At 55.0% G+C, this 19,609-nt stretch overlaps 2 protein-coding genes across 5 annotated transcripts in view; both read left to right on the forward strand.

The window, feature by feature from the left end:
• Nucleotides 1-14,165, forward strand: part of LMTK2 (lemur tail kinase 2) — a 177,059-nt gene extending 162,894 nt beyond the window's left edge. For all 4 annotated transcript variants that reach the window (XM_027125761.1, XM_027125759.1, XM_027125762.1 and 1 more), the window contains 4 exons: nucleotides 173-3,134; nucleotides 9,011-9,143; nucleotides 9,367-9,609; nucleotides 10,500-14,165. In XM_027125761.1, coding sequence (XP_026981562.1) covers nucleotides 173-3,134; nucleotides 9,011-9,143; nucleotides 9,367-9,609; nucleotides 10,500-10,528 — 3,367 coding nt within the window. In that variant the 3' untranslated portion in view covers nucleotides 10,529-14,165. The remainder of the gene's footprint in view (nucleotides 1-172; nucleotides 3,135-9,010; nucleotides 9,144-9,366; nucleotides 9,610-10,499) is intronic.
• Nucleotides 14,166-16,538: 2,373 nt separating this feature from the next.
• Nucleotides 16,539-19,522, forward strand: BHLHA15 (basic helix-loop-helix family member a15). The gene has a single exon (XM_027125785.1). The coding sequence runs from the start codon at nucleotides 16,539-16,541 to the stop codon at nucleotides 17,094-17,096; it is 558 nt and encodes a 185-aa protein (XP_026981586.1). The 3' UTR covers nucleotides 17,097-19,522.
• The last annotated feature ends 87 nt before the right edge of the window (nucleotides 19,523-19,609 follow it).

Raw genomic sequence — 19,609 nt, forward strand, 5'->3', positions numbered from 1 at the left:
CCATTCCTTTCACGCTGATATCACCGTGAGCTGAACCCCTTCAGGTGGTCGGCAGTGATTAAAGTGTCGAGGCTTCTGGGGTGTTGAGTTGGCCCAGGGGTCCTTGTGAGGTCTTTCCTTATTTTAAAACAATTTATCATCTGTCCGCTAATCACCTGTCTGTGTTGCTCAGGTATGAAGTCTTACAGTTCTGCTGGCTGTCACCAGACAAGAGGCCGGCGGCCGAGGATGTGCACAGACTGCTCACCTACCTGCGGATGCAAAGCCAGAGGGACCCGGAAGTCGACTTTGAGCAGCAGTGGAATGCACTCAAGCCAAACACAAACAGCAGAGATGCTGCAAGTAACGCCGCCTTCCCCATCCTCGACCACTTCGCCAGGGACCGGCTCGGTCGTGAGATGGAGGAGGTCCTCACCGTGACCGAAACCAGCCAGGGCCTGAGCTTCGAGTACGTCTGGGAGGCGGCCAAGCACGACCCCTTCGAGGAGCGCGGCCGGGGCCCCCCGGACGAAGCCGTGTCCTACACCGGCATCTTCTTTGCCACCGAAGCGTTTGAGAGTCCGCTCTCAGATCCCGGGCCCGGGAAGCAAGATGACAGTGGCCAGGACGTCCCCCTGCGGGCCCCCGGAGTAGTGCCTGTCTTTGATGCCCACAACCTTTCCGTCGGAAGCGACTATTACATCCAATTAGAAGAAAAAAGCGGTAGCAACTTGGAGCTGGATTACCCACCTGCACTGCTCACAACGGAAATGGATAATCCAGAAAGGGTCGGTGACACAGCATCCCAGCCTCTGACCCTCAGGAATGTCGAATTAGAGGAGTCCAGTACAGATGAGGACTTCTTCCAGAACACTACAGACCCCAAGGATGCCAGGGTACCCGAGGATGTGCATGTTACCAAGGGCCCCGAGAGCCCTTTCGACAGTATATTTAATGATCTTGACAAATCAGAGGCTTTGCCCAGTCACCAAAAAATATTTGACTTAATGGAACTAAATGGAGTCCAAGCTGACTTTAAGCCGACCACCTTAAGCTCCAGTTTGGATGACCCCAGAGAGTCGGTAATCACGCACCACTTGAAGAAAGAAAAGCCCCGTAAGCTTTTTGACTGCGAGCCTCTTTGCTCATCGGAAAACCTCGTGCACCAAGATGGTTTCGATCAGTTGGATGATGAAGAATTGTCAGAAAACTTTTTATTTCTTCAAGAGAAGAACTTACTGAAAGACTCCTTGTCCAGCAAAGAACATATAAATGATCTTCAAACAGAACTTAGAAATGCTGGTTTTCCTGAAACCATATTAGAAAGTCCGAGTAGGAACTCTCTAGATGCTGAGTTTAAGTTTGCTGAAAATAAACCAGGCTCTTCTTTGCTGCAGGAAAACGTCAGCGCGCAGGGCAGAGGCCCGGGCGTGGCGCCCAAGGACGGCACTTGGGACGCGGCCTCGCCGCCTTGCCCGAAGGCGCAGGTACCTCCTACCTCGCTCGAAACAGAGGGGCCGCCTCACGATGTCGCTCCAGGTGTGCCCCTGAAGCAGGGCGGAGCTAAGCCCACGTGTTTGGATGTCGGTGTCCGTGAAGACGGTGTCTGCCGAGAGGTAAACCCAGGCTCCACGCCCGCCCCGGTGGACACACCTCCCACCGGCGACAGGTCCCGAGACCTGACTCCCCAGAGGGAGGGGGCCTTGAGACTGACCCAGAGCGACTCAGGCCTTGTCCACAGCACTTTGGCCAGTAAGGTGAGTATAGGGAACAGCCTTCCAGAACTGAGGCAGAGCTTACAAAGTCAACCACCTTTGGAAGACCACTGCCGTCGAGGCCTGCCCGAGAGGGCCTTAGAGGCCGCGGATGCTCTGAGTCAGCTGGGCTGTAAAGATGCTGCTGCAGAGGAGCGGGGCTTGGTGTCTGCCCTCTCCTTGGACTCTGCCAGTCAGGACAGCCTTCTAGAGGACAGCTTGTCGACGCCCATCCCGACTTCGGAGCAGTCCGTGGAGACCCCAGGCTCCCTGGACTCGGTGGATGTCCGTGAGGTTTTACTGGGCTCCTTAGGCCCTCACACGCCACAGAGACTCCTGCCCCCCGATAAGCCTGCGGACAGTGGCTACGAGACGGAGAACCTGGAGTCCCCCGAGTGGACGCTGCACCCGGCCCCCGACGGCGCCATAGCCCCCGACGCAGGCTCGGCGGGCGACGGCGTTCGCGGGGGGCCACCTCCCAACCCCATCATCGTCGTCTCAGACGCAGCCGATGGCCACAGGGGTGCAGAGATCACCTCGCAGACTTCTGCCCCTGGCTGCCAGGGCTCGTACCGAGACTCCGCTTACTTCTCAGACAATGATTCTGAGCCCGATAAGAAGTCGGACGGGGTCCCGGGAGCCTCGGCCTCGGCCTTGGGAGCAGACCAGCCCCTGCCTGAGCCAGGCACCCCAGAGCAGAGTCCCAGCCCCCCGGACGGCTGCCTGGAAACCAGCAGCAGCCAGCCTGGCCAAAGGTGTCCCCCTGCTGGGCAGAGCGCCAGTCACCTGGAATCGAGAGAAGCGGCAGAACCAGCACCCGCTGGCGCTTCCAGGCAGATGCATCCCCCCGATGACGGTGAGGCCGGCAGCCCCTCAAGTCTGCTGAACTCGGAGCTCAGCAGCGGGGATGACCTCGAGGCCCAGGAGGAGCCCCCCTGCACGCTGGCTTCCACCGGAACCAACACCAACGAACTCCTGGCGTTTGCAGATGCCCCCCTCTGCTCTGGCAGCCCAGCAGCCCCGATGGCGGAGAAGGCCTTGCGCGGCCACTCCGAGGGCCCCAAGCTGAAGGAGCCAGACGTCGAAGGGAAGTACCTGGGGAAACTCGGCGTGCCAGGGGTGCTCGACCTCACCGAGGACGGAATCGACGCGGACGAGGAGGACGAGAACAGCGACGACTCAGACGAGGACCTCCGGGCCTTCACCCTGCACAGCCTCAGCTCCGAGTCGGAGGACGAGGCGGAGCACATAGTGCCTGTGGTCCTCAGCCGTGAGGACGGCCGCCACCTGCGGAGCCTGCTGAAGCCCTCAGCCTCCGCGGACCAGCCGCCCGACGACTGGAAGAAAGAGAAGAAGGCGGTGACGTTTTTCGATGACGTCACAGTCTATCTCTTTGACCAGGTATCTGTTGTCTGTCACCTCCAGGTTGTCCTGCTAGAGAATTCCAGAACGTGTTAGGGGAACGAGCGTGCTTATTTTTTCTGATTGCCGTTTCGAGGCCACGGATTGTTTTGTGATAACTCAGGAAAAGGAATTTGGGGTTGGCTACAGTGTCAGTTCCAAGAACACGCAGAAATGGGGTTTGCACAGGGAACTCCTGTTACATTACAGGAAGAAGATCTGCATGCCCTTCCTGGGTGTCCTGGCAGAGTCCTGCTGAAGTCGCTAACCCTTTCCAGACCAGATTTTTATACTCTATGACAGTCGGCAGTAATGCCCAGCGTGCAGGTGCTGCTTGAACTGTCCGAGGCTCACGTGTAGCCCTGGAGACACCGACCAGCAGCCCTGCCTGTGGAGTGGGGACGGGGACGGGGCAGCAGGACAGAGTGTGTGGCCCTCCCGGCCAGGGGTTGGCCCTGCCCTCCTCCCTGCGGTTGCGCAGGCTGCCCGCTGTCGCCACTCAGGGGGCCAGCCTTCGGCCTCTTTAAAAATGAGGCAGCCTACAGTTCAAGCTTTTTTTTTTTTTTAAATGTTCTTTGTTGACTAGTCTTCGTAGCCCTTGAATTTGCTTCTTGAATCAGCTGGATTGTAAGTGAAGCGCCCGTTCTGGAAGGCGTGGGAGTCCTTGTTGGTTTCTTCTTGGACCTGCTTGCCCTCCCTTTGTGTTTAGTCCTTGGAACCGAGACCCTGGTATCTCAGCCTCTCGTTGAGCATTGGGCCTCTTGGGCCCCACACCTGAGGCTCTGCCCACACCCACGGGGGTCCTGGGTGCCGCCCCGCCTCTCCCCTGGGAGCTGGGTCTGCTTTCAGTTGCTCGTTACTTTGCGCGTTGTCGCTTCTGTGTGTTCTCTTTCTACAGTGTCGCTCAAAAAACTTTGAACTGTGGCGTGTGGGGCAGGGAGGGTAGAGGTAGTTAAGTGTTTGGGAAAAGAAAAAGTAGACTCCCGGCCCCAACCTCAGTTCACCAGATCTGTGAGAGGGGCTGGGAGGCTTATACACATCCCAGCTTCAGAACCTGAGGGCTCAGGGAGCCTAGGAAACTGGTTTGCCATTTTTTTACTGAGAGTGGAAGAGAGAAGGGATCACATGGCCCCAGATTTTGTGTTTTGTTACCAGCCGTTCGAATTCACGTAGCCCTTTCTTCACCTTCTCTGTGAACTTGAGTTGTACCGAGACTTCACCACAGAGCAGACGATCTGTAGGTGGGATAGAAAGAGTTACAAAGTGTGTGCCGTGAGCAGTGGTGGGTGAGGGCTGGGGAAGATGTCTGGGGGTCTAGTTGCAGCAGAGGGATGAACTCAGCTCCCGTGGAAGCCCCCGCCTGGGCTACAGAAGGGCTGCACTCTTGTGACGACTTTGTTGGGGGGGTGGTGTTTTGGTGGCTTCAGAAGACAGGGCAGGATGGCATGAGATCGAGATTCAAGGCATGAGAACGAAGGTACAGAAATCAAGTGTAAGACATGCTTAGTAGACGTGAGATTTGAGAGGCTTAGTGTCGTAGAGAAAGTTGGGAAGTGGGTGAAGTCCTGAAAGTCTTCCTTTCTGTGATCTCTAGTAGTTTTCTCATGCGCTCCACGCAGTGTCCTTGGAGTAGCAGCCCCCTGCTGGCTCAGGCTGACGGCTGGTAGATTTTCTCCTGCTCTTGCTGTGAAGTAGCTTCAGTACCTTAGCTCCAGAGTTTTAACTGAGCACTCCTGGGTTTTGGCAGTTCTGTGTCTTAGTTATTTCACTGTTGGTTCAGCAGATGCTTGGCGAACGCTTACTGCATGTAAAGCAACTTTCTCGTGAAATCACGGCACAGTGAGTGAGCGGTCTGGGTGCCGGCACTTCACGCTCAGGGTCTCCTTAGCTTCCCCACACATCGGTGGTCTCCCATGTGCCTCTCGTGGGCCCTAAGTGAGCCTGGGGGGGTGTTTGACCCTCAGCTCTCACACTGCCCCTTCCGGACGCACAGTGTTCTCAAGGCCAGAACGGTGGACAGTGATGCTAGCTTACAATTAACGGGACGCATGGCTGCCCTCCAGCCTGTCACAGGGCAGATAAGCTCTGAGCTCAGGCTCATGCGTCGCAGCGCTGGTCATTGTAACGACGGGACCGGGGCTCGGCAGTGTGGCCTTGGAGCCGTGTAGAGCCATGCTCGGGACACCTGCGTCGTAGTCTCACAGCCAGGAGCCCCCAGAGATGTGAGGTGGACTGCCTGTCCTGGGGCACATGGGGAGCCTGGGGGCCTGTGTGCTGCTTTTCTATATTCACAAAAATATTCTACTGGGATTTTGATGGGAGTCGCATAAAATCCATAAATCAGTTTGGGGGAGAATTGACATTTTTACTATGTTGAGGCTTTCAACTCATGAGCACAGTACGTCTCTCCATTTATTCAGTTCTTCTTAGTGTTTTGTAGTTTTCAGCAGACAGATCCTCTGCGTGTTTTGTTAGATTTATACCTAAGTATTTCATTTCTTGGGGAGCTAATTTAAAAGGTAATTTTAAAATTTTGGTTTCCATTTGCTCCTTGCCAGTATATAGAAACGTGATTGACTTTTTTCTAAATTAATTAATTATTTTTTTATTTTTGGCTGTGTTGGGTCTTCATTGCTGCATGCGGGCTTTCTCTAGTTGCGGTGAGCAGGGGCTACTCTTAGATGCGGTGTGCGGTCTTCTCATTGTGGTGGCTTCTCTTGTTGCAGAGCACGGGTTCTAGGCACACGGGCTTCAGTAGTTGTGGCTTGCGGGCTCTAGAGTGCAGGCTCAGTAGTTGTGGCACACGGGCCTAGTTGTTCCGCGGCATGTGGGATCTTCCCGGACCAGGGCTCAAACCTGTGTCCCCTGCATTGGCAGGCGGATTCTTAACCACTGAGCCACCAGGGAAGTCCCTCAACACATTTTCTGATTTTCCTTGAGACTTTTCCTTTGACCCACAGATTATTTATAAAAAATATTGTTTAATTTCCAAGGGTTGGAGATTTTTTTTTTTTACCTTTCTGCTACTGATTTCTGGTGTAATTCCATTTTGGTCAGAGAACATATTTTGTAGGGTTTCAACTCCTTTAAATGTGCTGTTTTGCTGTAGAGCCAGGATATGGTCTATCTTGGTGAATGTTCCATGGGCACCTGAAAGAGTGTGTATTTTGTTTCTGGTGGGTGGATTGCTCTATAAATGTCAGATGCAGTTGGTTGTTCATTTCTTCTGTATTGTTGCTGATCTTTCTGTCTACTTGTTCTGTCTATTACTGAGAGAAGTGTTGAAGTCTCCGGCTATAATTATGGGTTTGTCTGTTTCTCTTTTCATTTCTGTCAGTTTTTGCTTCATCTGTTTTGTAGTTCTGTTAGCTTCATACACATTTAAGATTATTATATCTTCTCGGTGAATTGACCTTTTGTCATTATATGATGTCATTCTTTATTCCTTTCTCTGATATTCATAAAGCTACTGTAGCTTTCTTTTGAGTAGTATTTGTATGATGTCTCTTTTTTCATCCTTATACGTACCTGCATCCCTGTACTTGATAGTAGTTTCTTGTGGAAAGCACATAGGTGGTTTTTAAAATCTATTCTGAAACTTTTTGTCTTTTAATTGGTATTTTATGCCACTTACATTTAATAGAATTATTTGTATTTGGATTTAGGTGCACCATTTTATTCAGTGTTTCTGTTTGTTCCTCTGGTTGTTACTTCTTTTCTTCCTCTTTTTGCTTTCTTTTGGGTAATTTGAACAATTTTTAGAATTACCTTTTATCTATGCATTTCTTACTATATGTCTTCTCTTAGTGTAGTTTTTGGAGTGGTTCTTGGGATTACAATGTACATACTTAACTTTTCACCGCCTCCTTAGAATCAGTGTTTTACCATTTCAAGTGGAATATAAGAACCCCTGTACCCTGTGGGCCCTTCATCCCCCCCTACCCCTTTTCTTCAGGTTGTCTGATGTGTCATATGTTTATTCATCAAAAACCCCATCACACAGTGCTCTATGCTTTACTTCTAGTCATCAAACATGTTTTAAGAAACTGAAGAGAAGAAGAATAGGATTATATTCACTCAGATAGTTACTACTGTTCTTTTTTCATTTCTGATGTTCCAGGTTCCTTTTTATTATCATTTCCCTTCTGTTTGAAAAAGTTTGTGTGGCCTTTTTTTTTTTTTTTAACAAATTCTCTTAGCTTTTCTTCATCTGAGAGGGTCTATATTTTACACTCATTTCTTAAGGATATTTTCTCTGAACATAGATTTCTGAGGTGATAGTTCTTTTCTTTCAGCATTGTCCCTGGCTGCTTTCAGGAGTTTTTTTTCTTTGTCTTTGGTTTTCAGTAGTATAATTATGGATTTCTGGATTACGGGCATGGATTTCTTTGTATTTATCTCATTTTAAGTTTGCAAAGCTTCCTGAACCTGTAGTTTTATGTCTTTCACCAGATTTGAGAAGTTTTCAGCCATTGTTTCTTCTTTTCTTCTTCACCACACTCTGTCTCTCTGTTTCTGGGACTCCAGCGTTACACCTTTTGGTAATATCCTAGTATATGGGCCCTGAGGCTCTGTTCTTTTCTTTCCCTCCAGTGTTTGCTTTTGTTCAGATTGGATCATTTCTGTTGATCTGCTTCACATTAACTTATTCTGTCCTCTCTCATGTCCATCCTGCTATTGAGCCCACCCAGTGAGTTTTAAAATTTTGGTTATTGTATTTTTCTGTTGAAATCCGCAATTCATTATTTTTATCTATTCTTTTGCTGAGACTTTTCCATTCATTTCCAGTGTGTTTTCCCATACTTTGTTAAGAGCATATTTATAATTGTTCTCAGGTAATTCCAACATCTAAGGACATCTTGGCATTGGCATCTGTTGATTGTTTTTTTCTCCTGGGAATTGAGGTTTTCCTTATTCTTTGTTTGCTGAGAAATTTTAGATTGTACCCTTATTATTTTATCCAATTCTGTGCCTTGTTTAGATTCTATGGATAATGTTGATATTTTCTTCTTAGAAGGCGTCGACCCAGTTGGGTTCAGGTCACAAGTTCCAACCAGCCTTCTGGGGATTGGGGTCCCTTTCAGAGCCTTTGTTGTGCCGTTTGAACCTGTCCTGTGCATGTGCCACCCCCTGGCCAGACTGGACCTTGGCAGTGGTCTTCCTGAAATTCAGTTCTCAACGCTTTGGTGTGCTGTTTAGGGTCAGATCTACCCTGAGCAGCTGGGGGTAAGCCAGGAGCTCATAAACAACCGATGGGATCCCTTTTTTGAGCTCCCCCTCCCTGGGCTGTCCAGTGTCTTGGCCACTCTCTTCTTGGTCCTCCGGCCAGAAGGCTGGGCTTTGGGTTACCACAGTACGCTGTGCAGCTGCGCAGTGGGAGGACAGAGAGGGAAAAGGCGTGTGGGTTCTCCAGGCAGAGAGGAAGCTCACCGCCCTCAGAATTACAGGTGCCTGCCACCCCTGCTGCTGTCACCCAGGATTGCTTGGGCTGGGAGCAAGAGAACAGGGGGAAAAAAGCAAACCCCTGGAATTTCCTCTCCTCTTTCTAAGCATCAGAAGACCCCCCCCCTTCCTGCATCTGGAGCCAGGACCCAAGTGGCGGGGGTGGGGTTGGTTCACCGCTGGCTTGGTGTCCTTTGACTCCAGTGCTCTGCCCCAACCTGCCTGCTGCGTCTCCTCCTCCGAGGTCTCCCGTGGCCACTTTGTATGTCTGCCCAGGACTTAGACCCCGTTCCACGGGAGAGATGGGGTGCGGACTCCCGGCCCACCTTCCCCAGGGGTGGGAGGGACAGGTCACAAATGGTCAGCGAGGGCCCCTGCCCCAGGGCTCCTGAAAGCAGGCGCTGGCTGATGGGAACTTATGTTGGGCTTTTCAGGAGACCCCGACCAAAGAGCTGGGCCGCTGCGGAGGAGAGGCGTGCGGGCCGGGGCTGAGCAGCCCCACACCGTCGTCAGGCTCCCCCTACCCGAGCAGGTGCATGAATTCCGAAAGTTCCACTGATGAAGAAGGTATCTCATTGGCAGGTTTAAAAAGCAACTAAACTTGAGTGTGATGTGAGCTGTTTCTGAGGATAACTTCACGTGTCGCCCTGCGGGTGTGGGGTGGGCAGCTCTGCCGTCTGCACCCAGGGTGGTCTGTGCCCCTCTGAGCCCACCTGGACGCCTGCACTGCCCTCTCTGTTCCTTAAAACGAAGTCATGAAAGGAGAGTTACTTTTATGTCTTACTTCCAGGTGGAGGCTTTGAATGGGACGATGACTTCTCCCCGGACCCTTTTATGTCAAAGACAACGAGTCACCTCCTCCGCTCCAAACCTTCCCTTCAGACATCCAAGTACTTCTCCCCGCCGCCGCCGCCCCGGAGCACGGAGCCCAGCTGGCCTCACGGGGCGCCCTACTCCAGGTTCTCCATCACACCCGCCAGCATCGCCAGCTTCTCTCTCACGCACCTCACAGACTCGGACATGGAGCAGGGAGGTGAGCAGGGTGCGGAGCCAGGGCAGGGCCGGCTGCCCGGGAACGGGGTGCTCTCCCGGTGCTGGCAGACAGGGCTGTTCGAGTCTTTACGAAGAGCTCACAGCCTTGGCAGTGTGCTCCGGGGCCTCGGCCCCCACTTCCGGGCTCCGTCTCTGCCCTGCTGGGCCCTGTGGCCCTGGGGCTGCTCTGCCACCTTTCTTCTCCTTTTTCCCTTTGTTCTGTTAGCTCCCAACCCCCATCTCTCCTTCTCTCCCCCAGAGAGGAGCAGCTCTTCAGAAAGCTCATGCTCTGAATAACACTTGGCTCTGACTTCGGGCTTGAACCCAAATGCACTCGGGCCCCTCCCCCGGGAATGTTGATTTTGCCATTAAGTCCTAGTCTTCGTGTGCCACCAGAGGGCCCGGGGGAGGGCATGGGCTGGGCACATTTGAAGTAGTGGTATCTGAACATATGGATCCTTTTTTCCCCACAACTAGATTGAAGATAAATGTTAATAGGTACACTTTTTTGATGTGAAGTTTGCAGATCAAATAATAATAACTGCGGAATATAAAGGCTTTTATTTGTGTTTGTCCTGGGTTTAATTGTGCCGATTAGATAACGCCCATGACCTAATGATCTGTTGGGGGCAGATGTGTGGGGCTCAGAGCCAGTTCTCTCCCGCGCCCAAAGCATTGGCATTGAGCAGCGTGTGAGCCGCGCAGATGTGTCTGCGAGAGAGCCTGGCAGGTGCTGCTGTCGCAGGAAGCGGCGAGCGGCCGGACAGGTGGCTGAGAGCCACACTTCTAGCTTCAGTTCCTCTTTCTGCAGCGAAGCTCAGACGCCGTCCACACTGTTTTTATCTGTGACGATCGTTTTAAAACACAGCTTTGCTTGCTCTCTCCTAATAGGAAGCAGCGAAGACGGGGAGAAAGATTAGGTGATGCTAAGGCACGTCGGGCCCAGGCGGCTCCCTGGCGGCGGCGTTTCCGGCTGCCCAGTGGCACCCACTCGACAGCTGCTGACACGGGAAGCGGAGGAGGACTCAGGAGGCCGAGGGAACGGCGCCGCGGGACGCCCGGCCAGGCGTGGTCTCCCAGCTCGTCCAGCTCGTCCAGAGCTATTTGCTGCCCTCGCCACCCCGCCAGCTGGAAGGGCCGGCACTCCTGCCGTCCGCGGGGAGCCTGAGCCTGGCCAGTGTGGGGGGCTGTCGTCTCTGGGCGGTTTCTGGTTCCCATGTGGGGTGTTCTCCGCGTCCGCACCTGTGCATCCCGTCCGTGCACAGGTCCCTGAGGACCACGATGGAAATTGGCACCAGTGAGCCATATTTATTGTTTTTAAAGAAATCACTAATTGCTTTCTGTAATTGCACTGTGGATAAATGTCCTGAGAGTCCCTGATATTGTACAGAATCTTAAATTATTCAAGGAAAATAAGGCAGGTCAAGCTGGTGCTATCCACTAGTTTGATTTTTTTTTTCTTCTGTTTTATAGTTTGTTTGCATGGTACTTGTAAAGCTTAAGTATTTTGAGTGTTATGCTGTCTTTAGAAATTGTTGGAATTGTACATATGGTACTCTTTCGTAAATGATAAATGATTCTGAATGTTAGTGTTTTATGTTCTTATAGGAAATATTTTTGATGAGTCCAAGAAGACTGCTCTGTTCTGCTGATTGAATGAAACACATTTCTGTCTCTTCTCTCTAAGGTGGTTTTTTCCTTGTTGCAGTTGAGGCTTCTTTGAGGGGCTGACGGGTCTTGCAGCCCCTCTGTGTGATTCTCCCACCCTCCCCTCCCCCAACTTTTAAAAAACGCTTTTGGTAAGAATCGACAGGTGGTTCCCAGAGCTCAGCTTGGTTGGAACATCCAGGTCCCCCCGTTGTCCCCAGAGGCCGCAAGGCCTCCTCCCAGCTGGGCCCCAAGTCACTTCCCCTCAGAGCCGGCTCTTCTGCTTGGTTTCTAGAAGCGCAGACAGCGGTGGCTTGAGGGCCCTTGTGTGGTCACTCCTCCCTTCAGGAGCATAGAAGCGGCTCCACGGAGGGCCCTGGGGGCCGAGGACGGTTTGTGTTCATTCTGTCTGTGCGCTTGAGGTGTTGAGCTTCTCACAGCCCCCAGAGCCAGTCCGGATCACGTCCCGTCCATGTGTGGCTGGTCTCTGTAACCGAGGCAATACACTACATCCTGCAGCCGTGAGGACGACGGAGGAGCCTCCACAGCCAGCACGTCCTCCTGGTTGGGCCCTCGGGCAGCCCGAGTGGCCGTCGCCCCCAGACGCCGCCCCGGGCTCATCTGCACTGACCCCCGCCTTCTGCGTTAAGCCCCCAGTTCTCCCCTTGCTCTGAAAGGACCGAGTGTGTCCAGTGCAGCCTCATGATGTTGGCAGGTGTCGGGTGTTGGTAATAAAAAGCTGACCTCATTCTGCGGCCCTCGAGTTCTGCTCTGCCAGCAGCGTGGCAGCCAGTGTATACGGGTGGGGCCTTGGGGCTGGGTCCCCGCACACCGGCCCCTCACCCCAGGGGTTTCCGGTGCTGACGTGCTTTCCCGACTTGAGCGAGAGGCTGGGATGACCCTCCAGGCCCGCCTGGGGCTGCAGGACATCGGTCACGGGAGCTTGGGGACCCAGTGCAGGTGTGTGCGCTGGCTAGAGTTGACATAGTAAATTGTGACCTATGTTATCAATTCTGGCTCGCCCCCTTTTTATACTAGCAATGACTTTCCAGAGCGGCAGGGGCGCCCTTCCCCTCCCCCGGTGTGAGCACAGAGCACTGCCAGAGCCGGACCCTGGGACGTGCATGTTGAAAACACAGTTAACAGGGCATTAGGAGGTGATTTTGCCAAAACTGTCATAACTCTCAACTTCTTGCTCTGGAGACTTCCAGGGTTTTCTGAATTTTTACATCTACCAGTCTTGGTTAAAAGAAAAATGAGAGGCAGTTACACTAGTTTTTTTAAATTTACAGGTTTAAGGAGTTCAGATCTAATGACTAAAATCAGGTAGATCCATAGACTAGATAGTCTTCTACAGTCAGCCTGTGGTAAATTATCGATGCTTTGGGGCTGTCCATTTTTCACTATGATTAAGGAGATTTTTAACACCATGATCCCCATTTTAATTTACTTTAAGGTCTGCATCACTCTGATACAATGAATTGCCAAAAACATTTTATACAGGGAGCTAGGGGTGGGGCTGGGTTGGAGTAGTAGGTCTTAGTGTGGTGTTGCATGGTCGGGTAGATTTTATATTTATAATAAACATGGGAATTAACATGTTCTTTTGAAATCTCAAGTAATACACAGGAAATTATGTAGATTAAAATTTTCTGCCCATTTTTGAAATGTCAGCATGTGCTTTGTTGTTTGTTTCAGTTTTCTTTTCACTCGGTTACCAGTAGGTGGGTTTGTAAACCGCTTTTGTTCTAATAAGTTACACAATGAAATAGTATCAGTGGAATTCTCTAGATAATGTGGGTGAGGTGTGTCATACCTGGTTCACAACGATATTTCCTGGCCTCCTTTGGGATCTGTCTTACTTTGGTGGAGTTTACGTATCTTAAGTCCTACAATAAAAATAATCTAACCTTCATCTCCTTCCTAGCTAGATGTTAATTTGTGTTATCAAAGGACTTGGTCATAAGCCAGTAAGAGCAATGTAGAAAAAGTGCTCCCCCAAAATCCTTCTGAAACTTGGACTGTGTGTCTGGGTAAGAAGCCATTCATCTTAAGGGTGAAGAAGCTCCAGGAAGCTGAATGGAGAACAGAGTATCTGTTCTATTTTTGAGTGTACAGGCGATTGTTTCTATGAAAATGGGTTTATCTAAGAAAGGTGTTGGTATGTCTTGCTGCCCTGAAACCCCTTTCAAAGCCTCCTTCTTTTATTAACACTTTCCACAGGGTGTTCGTGGGGTTAATGACTTTCTGTACGTTTGTCCTGAGGGCCCAGGTGCAAGGGAGGCAGCTCCTGGTTTTACTCTACTCAGCCCGTCATCTGAAAATTCCAGAAGCGAACCAAGTGTGAGGCTGGAGATGCCGGGCTTCAGTTACGAGGGGCTTCAAAATATTAGCCTTAGGAGAAGTAGCCTTAAAATAAGAATGGGTGTACACAGTTACTTCAAGTGTAAGTCTCAAAAACAACGTTCCTAAGTAGTAACAGGGTTGGCCCAAGCTTTGGCTATCAAAAAGTAAAACACTCTTTGGTATGTAAATTAATTCTTAAAAGATGTGTGGACAGTATTGAATCGCCAACAACCTGTTATTTGAATGGCTGGAACATGGTTAAGTTCAAGTTGGCACGGGCGTAGATAGACGGTAACAGCGGCCCGCTGTGAGTACCCACTGCTTCATTCCAGCCGCAAATGAGGACGCATGGGGCCATCCCACCTCCGAGGTTTCCCTGTTGTGCTTTAACACAGTTGTAAGAGGTTCACGGCAATATAATAGTTAATGAACTTTCAGTTTAAATCGTGTACATTTTTAAATTGTAAGATTTTTACTGTATATTGATGCATAGTGTGATTCAATAAACTGCTTGTAATTTAAAAACTATTTAATATTCAAAATAAATATAGTTATATATTTATAGATTCTGTTACCGCATTGATTCTGTGTGTTTTCCACGGTGTAAGGCCTGGGGTGGGCAGTCTGGCACTGCCCCACTGTGGGTGCTTGGCGCCTGCAGCCCTGGGTCACTCACTGCCCTCGTCTCTAGAGATGGGATGCCCTTTTCTGGGACAGACCTAAACCCCACGCACCCGAGAACACGAAGATTTGCATAAACACCGGAAAACTAGCATGGACTGTTTGTGCTGCCATAAAGTGTACCTGTAATTCAAACATGGGTGAATTTCAGAAGCATTTTTTGGTTTTTTTTTTTTAGTATTTATTTACTTATTTGGCTGCACCGAGTCTTAGTTGTGGCACGCGGGATCTTCGTTGCCGTGTACGGGATCTTCACTGCGGCACACGGGCGGGCTTCGTAGTTGCGGCACGCATGTGGGATCTAGTTCCCCGACCAGGGATTGAGTTCCGGCCCCCTGCATTGGGAGCGCGGAAGTCTTAGCCACTGGACTGCCAGGGAAGTCCCAGAAGCGTTTTAATTTCTGAGATCCAGCCTCTAAGGAGCGCTACGCCCAGAGGCTAATCAGCTCAAAGCCAGCCTTTCTGCTCCCCGAGTGTCCCCTCCTTGCTGTCCTGGTCCCAGCTGTCACAGGCAGGGAAATGGGCCTCCTTGTACCAAAATAGGGGCCTGGCCCCAGCTCAGGTTACACCAGCTGCAGAGTGACCCTCGGGGAGTAGATGGAGGAGACCTGTGCACTCCCATTCCCAGAGCCCAAGACAGGCAGCGAGTGGCAGTGTCCGGGGGAAGTGCGGGGGCCAGCGCAGACCCTGGGCCTGCAGGACCGGAGCCGGTGGGAGCCCAGGACCGTGTGCCGCCGCGGGTCCTGCTGCACTCCGGCGACTCCCATCAGCCCCCAAGACCCCTGTGCAGTTGCTGCTTTTAACGCCTTATAGTGCTCCGGTCAAAGGTGAGGAAACTGAGGCAGGGGACGATGAAGTAAAGCAGGTGGGTGGCAGCCGGTTTTGAGCTCGAGCTGCCTCTAGCCCCTGGAGACCTAAAACCGATGACCAGTTATTTCTCGGTGAGCTGCCCACAGGCGGCCGGGCAGGTGCTCCCCGGGCAGGGCTCCGCCGGCTCGCACCTGGCCCGGCGCCGCGGGCGTGGCGGGGTCGGGTCCTCAAGCCCCCGGTGCTGCAGGATCCTCCCGAAACGCGGGGTGAGGGCGCGGGGTGCCTGGGCTATTGCTCTTCGGGGCTGTGGCCGCCGCCCGTTTGAGAAACTCGTATTACCGCAAAACGGCTTTTCCACGAATCTGACTTTGGCTCCGTGTGCTGAGCCTTAACCCCAAGGCCAGGTGCGGCGGCCAGGTGCTTCCCCTCCGCGCCGGCCGGCTCGCAGCGAGGCCGGCGGAACTGGCTCCGGGGGCCTGCGCGGGGCGGGGAGGCGGCCCGGGAACCCTTCGCGGGCGGGCGGGGAGGGGCCCCAGGTCCCCAGCCGGCAGGTGCGCCCCGCCCCCGCGGCGGGGGCGGGGACACGCGGACTCCGGCCACGCCCCGCGCCCGCCCCACGGGCTCATTTACATGCGGCCGCCGCCCCGCCCGCGGCGCCTAAAGCGACGTGTCCTTGTCCCCCGTGGACAGCCCCAGCGCGTGCGGCCACGGATCCCCAGGTAACGGGGTTGGGGTGCAGGTGGGGCGGCGGGGAGAGGACCCTGGGGCAGGGCCGGGTGGCGTCTGGAGGGAAACCTGGGTGGAGGGTCCGGGTCTCGAGCTCTGGCCGCCGCCATCCACGTGTTGGGCTTGGGGACTGCGGCGGGCTCTGGTCACCGTCCGCCTCTGACCTCCGACGGCCTCCTCAAGTCCACAGCCATTCTGGCACCAGTGTTGTCCCTGCATGTGTGACGTCCAGTGGGGCAGGACCGTGAGTGTAGTGGCCGGAGTTGGTGCCTGTACGTCCAGGCGACCAGGAGGTAGTGCAGCCTCGGGCAGAGGGCCTGCCCTGGGCTAGGATGGGGCCGCGCCTGTGGGCGGTCTCAGGCAAGTGTCAACGGCCACCTAAGCCCAGGAGGCACTCAGGAGGCAGTGAGGGGCATGGGGCCGGAGAAAGGTCCAGGGGTCAGTACGTGTCACCCAGGGGGAGAGGGGGCCACCAGACCAGGGAAAGGTCTGAGGGGTCAGTGTAAGGTCAAACAGGGGCATGGGGGGTGGGGTGGGGTCTGGGAAGGACCCTGGGGTCACTGTGCACCAGCTGGGCAGCCGCCACTGGGGACCGCTGCCCTGAGCGCCCACTGGCCTGCGGAGTAACCGCGGGGTGGCCTGTGTTCTGGATTTCAGCTCCAAAGGCCCCCCGCCTCAGAGCCACCCCCACCCCCCGCCCAGGACAACCAGTTTGGAGCCATGAAGACCAAGAGCCGGCCTCCCCGGCGCCGGGTGCCCCCGCAAGACCCAGAAGCCACCCCAGGGGAGCGGACGCCCGACAGGCCACCGCCGGGCTCGGGGCCAGACGCAGCCAAGGCTCTGCGGAGCCGGAGGGCGCGCGCGCAGGGGGCGCGGGCAGAGGGCGGGCGCCGGCGGCCGGGGCCAGGGAGCCGGCGGGAGAGCAGCGTCCAGCGGCGGCTGGAGAGCAACGAGCGCGAGCGGCAGCGCATGCACAAGCTCAACAACGCCTTCCAGGCGCTGCGCGAGGTCATCCCGCACGTGCGCGCCGACAAGAAGCTCTCCAAGATCGAGACGCTCACGCTGGCCAAGAACTACATCAAGTCGCTGACCGCCACCATCCTGACGATGTCCAGCGGCCGCCTCCCGGGCCTGGACGGGCCAGTCCCCAAGCTCTACCAGCACTACCAGCAGCCGCAGCAGGCGGCCCGGGGCGCGCTCGGGGCCTCCGAGGCCCCGCCCGAGGGCCACCTGCAGAAGTTCTCCACGCAGATCCACAGCTTCCCTGAGGGCTCCTAGCGCGCCGCCCCGCCCGGGTCAGCGGCCCGGCCCGCCCCTCCCAGCCCTGGGCCCTCCGCGCCCCACGGCTCCGTTTCCCTGCACTCTTGGCGCAGCCCTGGGCACGTCCCAGGGCCCAGGGACAAGACCGGTGAGTGGCCTGGTGGAGGCCACGGCTCTGGGCAGCATGAGGCCCATACCTCCACAAGGTCCCAGGGCTGCCTCGTCATCGTCTAGGCAGGAGCTGGCCGGCCCTTGTCACTAACTCCTCTTCACTCCCACTCCCTCCCGAGGTGAGGGGAGATTCCACGCAAAGGTTTGCTTAGGTAAGTTCCCCAGTTACTGCTCAGGCCCAGGCCCAGGCCCAGGGCGGAGCCTCCCCCAACCTGCACCATAGCCTCCTCGTTCGGGGTAAACTGAGGCACGGAGCAAACAAAGCCCACAGCCTCGAGGGGAGTGGGGCTGAGCAGAGGTGCTTGAGTGTCTAGTTCAGCATCTGTCAGGGAGAAGCCCCCGTCAGGTCCCCTCCCATTAATTCTGAAGGGACCTTGTCGGGGAGAGGGGCTGGGGTCTTGGCTCCTCTGGGTGGGGCTCCTGACCGTGGAGGGTCTGCGGCCCGGCACCGAGGGTACAGGAGATGGGGCTGGGGGGTCGGGCAGACAGGCTGCTAGGCCGTGGTTCCCCTGAGCGGTCAGGGGTCTCCTGCAGGGAGAGGGTCTGTCCCCAGGCCTCCCTCAGGGTCCCACCGAGGTTTGCCACTCATTGTCGTGTTTGTGGTCGTGTAAGTGGCAGAAGGTGGTCTGACAGACTTCAGGATGTTCTTGGGTCCTGGTTGCACTTGGGGGCCCTGCGGGGAGGAGCCTGGGGTGGCAGGGGCTCCCCTCCCCCAGCGGGTGCTGCTCCTTAAAGACGGGACTGAAGCTTGGCAGGTCCCCACCGCCTCGGGCCACGCTTCCTTCTGTGGCGTTCCCGCCCCGCTGGCTCTGACAGGCTTGGCGACTTTGCTCCCAACCCCGCTGGCAACTCCTCTCCCTTGTCCGGCTGCCCACAGCCAACATGGGGAGGGGACAGGGCTCTCTGCGTCTCGGGTAGGAAGCCCAGCCACAGGGCTGCGGAGAGGCCGGAGTTGGCCTGGCACGTGGGGCCGAGTTCCCCGTGCCCAGATCTGCCGCAGAGCCGTCGAGGGCCAGGCGCCTCTGCACGCTCTGCGTGGGGCTGAGCCAGGCCGGGAGCGGGGCTGCCGCAGCTGAGGACCCAGCCTCCGTGTACGGCCTCACCCTCCCGCCCCGGCAGTCCCGGCCCCGGCCACTTAACGCCCCGCCCGGCTTGGCGTCAGCCCTGGCCTCGTCAAGGACAGCAGGTGGCAGCCCTGGAAAGAGCCATGAGGGGCTTCAGTCCCAACTTTCCAGGTCAGACACCAGCCGACACCCCCGCCTCCCCACCCACCCACAACACCCCAGTCGCTAGGCCCCAGTGCCTGGTGGCCCCTGGAGGCCTGGTCTGGTCCTGGCCCCATCGCCCCAGCCGACCTTCAGCATGGGTCGGGGGGACCCCAGGTGTCCTGGCCTGCCCCCCAGCGGTGGCCACGCGGGAAGGTCAGTGGTCAGGGGCCCACCAATGGGAGCCGAGATTGCGGGCAACTCTGAGCTCGGGACAGATGGGGCCCACATGGCCCGTGTTAGGAGAGGGAGGCCTGCAAGCCTGGCACCTCTCGTTCTGGCTGAGCTGAGGCCAGAGCAGGGCTCAGCGCGTCCCTGGACTTGCCGAATGAGCCGACAAACTGAGACTGAAAGCCTGGGGTGGGGTGCGCCAGCAGAGGCTCCGTCCAGCAGCGCATGCCTGGTGACCGGGGGCCTGTGGATCACCACCTTGCAGGACAACAGCCTTTGTGACTCTGTCCCTCTGTCCCAGACCGGCATCTGCCCCCACGCTGCTTCCCAGAGGGTTGCCTGGGCCCAGATGTGCAGCCTTTTCCACCCGAGGCTGGAGGGCACTTGCCTGCCCTGTGGCCACATCACGAAGGAGCCTTAAAGGCCCCAGTCCAGGTTTGGGGTGTTGAATATGGGGAAAGGGGTGGTGAAGGGACAGGTCTGGTGAGCCTGCTGCCAGGTCCGCTCCGTCGACCCTCGTCTTGGACTCCAAGCCCAGGCTGGACGCTTCTGTCCTGCAAGAAGGCCCTGCCCTACCCTTCCAGGCTGTGCATTTCCTGAAGTCAGAGACTCACACACTCTGAGCCCGGGCCGCCCGGCCGGCACCGGGGGCCACGGACCCACCTGCAGACCAGACCTGCATGAGCTCGGGGGTGACAGAGAAACAAGAACTGCGACTTTCCTATAGAGAAAACCTACCTGGAACTGAACGGCCAGTGCCCCTGCTATAATTATGGTGAAAATGTTTCTTAGATGATCCCAATTTGCTTTTATTTTTCCTAACAACCTCCTCAAAGTACTAATGAAACCAAAATAAAAGGTTTCACGGCAACTGCTACTTTTGCCCCAAGCTCGAATGGGTGGGGAACTGTGCATTTTAATCGT

The sequence above is a fragment of the Aethalodelphis obliquidens genome, unplaced genomic scaffold, assembly GCF_003676395.1.
Source record: "Aethalodelphis obliquidens isolate GAN/ISIS:26980383/991018 unplaced genomic scaffold, ASM367639v1 scaffold30, whole genome shotgun sequence".
NCBI lineage: Eukaryota > Metazoa > Chordata > Mammalia > Artiodactyla > Delphinidae > Aethalodelphis > Aethalodelphis obliquidens.